This window comes from Chrysochloris asiatica, unplaced genomic scaffold (genome assembly GCF_000296735.1).
Source record: "Chrysochloris asiatica unplaced genomic scaffold, ChrAsi1.0 scaffold00356, whole genome shotgun sequence".
Taxonomy (NCBI): domain Eukaryota; kingdom Metazoa; phylum Chordata; class Mammalia; order Afrosoricida; family Chrysochloridae; genus Chrysochloris; species Chrysochloris asiatica.
In genome coordinates, this window is record NW_006408874.1 from 672,210 (window position 1) to 676,724 (window position 4,515).

At 46.8% G+C, this 4,515-nt stretch overlaps 1 protein-coding gene across 1 annotated transcript in view; it reads right to left on the reverse strand.

The window, feature by feature from the left end:
• Positions 1 to 2,707: 2,707 nt before the first annotated feature.
• Positions 2,708 to 4,515, reverse strand: part of LOC102814799 (tumor necrosis factor receptor superfamily member 13B-like) — a 7,903-nt gene continuing 6,095 nt past the window's right edge. The window contains exons 4-5 of the mRNA XM_006876147.1: positions 3,539 to 3,715; positions 2,708 to 2,967 (exon numbers count right to left, since the gene is read on the reverse strand). Coding sequence (XP_006876209.1) covers positions 2,708 to 2,967; positions 3,539 to 3,715 — 437 coding nt within the window. The remainder of the gene's footprint in view (positions 2,968 to 3,538; positions 3,716 to 4,515) is intronic.

Here is a 4,515-nt window from a genome sequence, read left to right on the forward strand (position 1 = left end):
TGTCTTTTTTTTCAAATATAATAAATATCTCACTTTATTAATCATGGGTAAATGATGTACAATATAAGGAGCCTTCAAAAAGTTCATGGAAAAATTCCATTCACTTTAAAAAAAATTTTTTTTGTGTGAATTATATGATAGTTTACATGGGAGAACATTAGCTTTACATTCATCCTATCGTATATCGTTTCATTGCCATGCTTACAATCCCCTCAATGCATCATCAACCAACCAAAAGGTATACCCTGCAAGCCTGCCCCCTGGTCATCAGCACACAGTCCCTCACTCTCTCTGTGTCTCGAGTCCCCAGCTGCTCCATCTCTCCAAGTCATCGTCTCTGCCTCTATCTCTGGCGTCACTGCTTCTCTGGGTAGGGTCTCGCACTCTGCTCTTCTCCCTTGATGGTTCCAGGGACCTCGGCTCCTGGACTGCATAGTCAATCACTCACTTCCTTTTGCTACAAATGTCCACCTTAACATTTCCAACTCTCACAATCAGTCCTGATAACAATTATTCACCATTGTACCACAAGGGACCAATTCCCATCTCCTTTCATTAGCCCTGTCCAGACAGATTGGATATTACTCAGAGATTCCACCTTCCTCCACACCCTCTGGATCTAGGCTCCCTCTTGAAAGCTTGTAAGCCAGTCACTTCTTGCCTTTGTAGCTCTCCCCCTCCACCACCCCACCCCCCATTCTGGGTAGCCAATGTCAAGTTGCCATCCCTGTCTACTCTGTGTATAGAAGGGGTGGGAATAATCCTCGCTGTAAAGATTTGTTCCCTCTTTTGAGCTACTGAATCCATAGATGTAGGTCAAGTTCATCAAATTGTATCAGATTAATCTTTTTTCTCTCTCTCTTCTTTCTTCTTCTAGTTGAGCTCTGATCATCTAGTCATTGAAGCCAGGTCGAGTGGGTATCATTCGCAAGTGTGGATGTTCTTATGCATATGCCCTCTCTTAAGATGCTTGGTTGTCTTTTGAATCTTGGTTTCCTTGCCTACTATTGTAAAATAGACACTTGAAGGGAAGAGAGAGGAATAGCCAGAAACATCACCAGAGAAATCTTGTAAGTCCGTCTTCAGCCTATGACTGTTTGTAATACCTAAAATGGGGCTAGAACTTGCCCAGTGAAGGAGGCTCCCTGTGGAGCCTCTGCATTGCAAAAGACAATAGGTGGAATCCTGATCCCCATCCAGAATCTTCTGAGGTGGGACAATCCCACGTGAAAGGACAAGCAGATCAGTCTGGAGCAGCTAGAAGATCAGAAGATACTTCTTAAAAGAGAGACCAGCAGGAAAAATAAAAAATAATAGCAGCAGTCCAACTGACTACTGCAAGGACAAGCAAGTTGTTCCCCAGGGAGCCATCAAGGCAAATGGTCAGGTCCCTTCAAGGCAAACCCCCTTCCAAGACTGAAACTCAAATGGAATACACTAGCAGGCATATGGTCCTGCTGCTGACCATGTTGGTCACTGATAAGGGGAAGTGGGAAAAACAGCAATGAAGTTGTGAACTAAGTCCGACCACATTCAATAGACTCCTGTTAAGCTGGATTGAGACCTGGTTAACCAGCAGTATGACGAGACCTGGGGACTCCTGGGCCCAGGGGCAGGGACATGGCCCCAGAGGACTAGAACAGAGTGTGAAGCATCCAGCTGATATAAAGGTATGGGGGATGCACAAGAACACCCACACTTGAATATAGTACCCATTTGACCTGGCATCAATGGCTGGATGATCAGAATACGACTAGAGGAAGAAAGAAGAGGAAAACAAAAGGAGTAACCCACTATAAGTGGATGAACTTGACCTATGCTTGTGGATGTAGTATGACAAAGAAGCAGACAAATCTCTATAGTGAGGATCAGTCCCACCACCTTGGTACACAGGGTTGACAGGAATGAGGAACTTAGGCATTGGCTACCCAAAATGGGGGGACTACAAAAGCAAGAAGTGACTGCCTTACAAGCTTTCAATAGGGAACCTAGCTCCACAGGATACAGGGAAACATAGAACCTCCACTGAATTGTTTCCAACCGGTCTGGATGGGGTTGATAAAAGGTGAAGGGGGAAGGACTCCTGTGGTTCAATAGGGAATGATTACTATCATCTGACAGTGAGTATTGGAAAGGTAAATGTAAATGTTTGGTAACAAAAGGAGGGGAGTGACTGTGTTCCCAGGAGAATACCATGGAACTTGAGCTTCTCCCACTTCCATCCACCCTAGCTCTCCTCCCCACCACCACACACACTAATCTGTGTTTCTAAAAGAAATGTACATAACTCCAGCCTCCTACTGTGGTATTTCCTTTTCCTGTGCTCTCTGCCAGACCCTTCTGTAGTCTTGACTTTCTCTTCTTTCCCTCCTTAGGGAAAGAGAAGGAAGGGCCCTCTGTCACTTGTACCCAGTTCCTTATTACACAGCACAAGTTAATGAGCTTTCCCCTGAGCCCAGTGAGACCTTAGAACAAAGTGCCTTGGGCAGGTGTGAGGGCCATGTAAGGACACAGCCAAGGTCAAGTGTGAGGAGCTGCAGTTACCTGAGGCTTTATTTCTATCAAATGATCTGCAGACAAAGATGACTTTATTGTATATGTTTTTAGGTAATTGTGAGCTACAACTTACATGGAGAATTGGGGTTGAGACTGAAGTAGCTTCCTGCTCTGGCATTTCTCTTCTCTCTCTTGCTCTCTCTCCCCTCCTCTAGGTGGTAAGACCCCTTTCCTGGGAAGGCGCACATATGATCTTGAGGCCACTGTCCTCCCTGTCCTCGGCACTGGAGGAAGGCTGCATAGAGGAGGTCCCAGGTAGGAGCCGGCAACTCTGTGTGTGGGCCAGGCCCTGCCCCCTAAAGCCCCCAGAGCTCTCCTCACTGGGCGTCCTCTGCTCTGGGAAGCAAAAGCTGCACATTTCCACTGGATCCGGCATCCTGCCCCCAACACTTCCAGCTTCCATCAAGTGATCTGAGAAAGGGGTGGAAAGGGATTAGACCCACGCAGTCCTTCGCTTCCCCCTCCTTGCACCCAGAAGACATCCACAGGTTACACTGGTATGGGCACCGATTATGAGAATAAGGAAATAGTTCATGTGAATGGGTAAATGCCACTGCCCAATCCCCCACCTGGTCCTCCAGCCAGCCCAGGCCAAGATACTCTGGGACTACTGGCACCTCCCAGGCCCAGCAGCTACAGAACCACCTCCCAACAGAGCAAGGCCACCCAAACATCTCTTTCTTCCTGCCATTGCTGGCTGCACTCCCAAACAATCAATACCCATTGGGGACAGCCAGCTCCACCATTTACTGAGACTTTTCTGGATGACTGAGCCTTGCACCCTGTTGAGACTGCATGCTCCTGCCTGCCTGCCTGCCTATGTGTTTAGACCTGACTGTACGTGAAGAGAGGAAATACAAATAATGTAGGGATGTGCTCCTAGCCGTTCCAAAGATGATTTGGAAAAATGTCCTCCACTTAGAACAGCAGTGGTGACAAGACAACGGAGTTGCTCCCTGTTTGTGAATCTGGGAGGACTTACCCTGGAGGGGTTCGGCTTGAGGTTCTGGGGGCAGCTGGCAGGAGCACTGACGCCCCCTCCTCTTGAGGAAGCAGGCCACAGCCACAAGGAAGCAGCAGATGGCAGCACACAAGCAGAGCCCTAGCGCGGTGTAGACTAGTGCCAACTGGCTTCCACTGAGCTTCAGTCCTTGGGGAGCTGCAAGATAAGGGGCACCCAGAACTTAGGCGGTGCTGTTACTCCCTAGGGCCCCTCTCCTCTTAGGCCAGCAGCCTCCAACACTAGGTCTTTATCTTCTTCTTAGTAGGTCCATACATTCTACATACGATCTGCATGCAACCCACACAAATTCACATGCAGCCCCCATACAACCTTCACACAGTCCACATACAAGTTTAACCCACATGTAGCCTACACAATCCACATGAAGCCCACACGTAATCCACATATAGCCCACAGAGACATCCCCACCCAGCTAAGCAGTCACTGAGGCTTGGGAGTAAAATGAGACACAATTACTAATTAGTGAGGGATGACAGGTGTAGACTAGGACTGCCCTAGACAGATGAGTCTTCAAAGACACTCAAACCTTCCTGTTTTGATGTCAGAGGGATACTCAGCCCAGGATCAAAGTTCTCCCCTTGAAATTTTCCCTCATCCTAAACTTTTCCTGATCACTGGAATTGGGGCATCTTTCAAGCCTCAGGACAGAAGGACAAATGAGGCAGGTTGGATATGTTATATTAAGGGAGATAAACATAATGTATAGAAAATACCTCATGCAATATATGATACATGAAGTATTTTCTATACATTATGTTTATCTCCCTTAATCCACTTAGTCCTTTGAAGTAGGATCGACTACCCCATATTTTTTTTTTCTTTAATTTAAGGTTTTTATTGTGGATCGAGTGAACTTTTACAGGGCACATCATCAGTTTCACATTCAACCATTCATATAACTTGTTTCATTACATTGATTATAATCCCCTCCATAT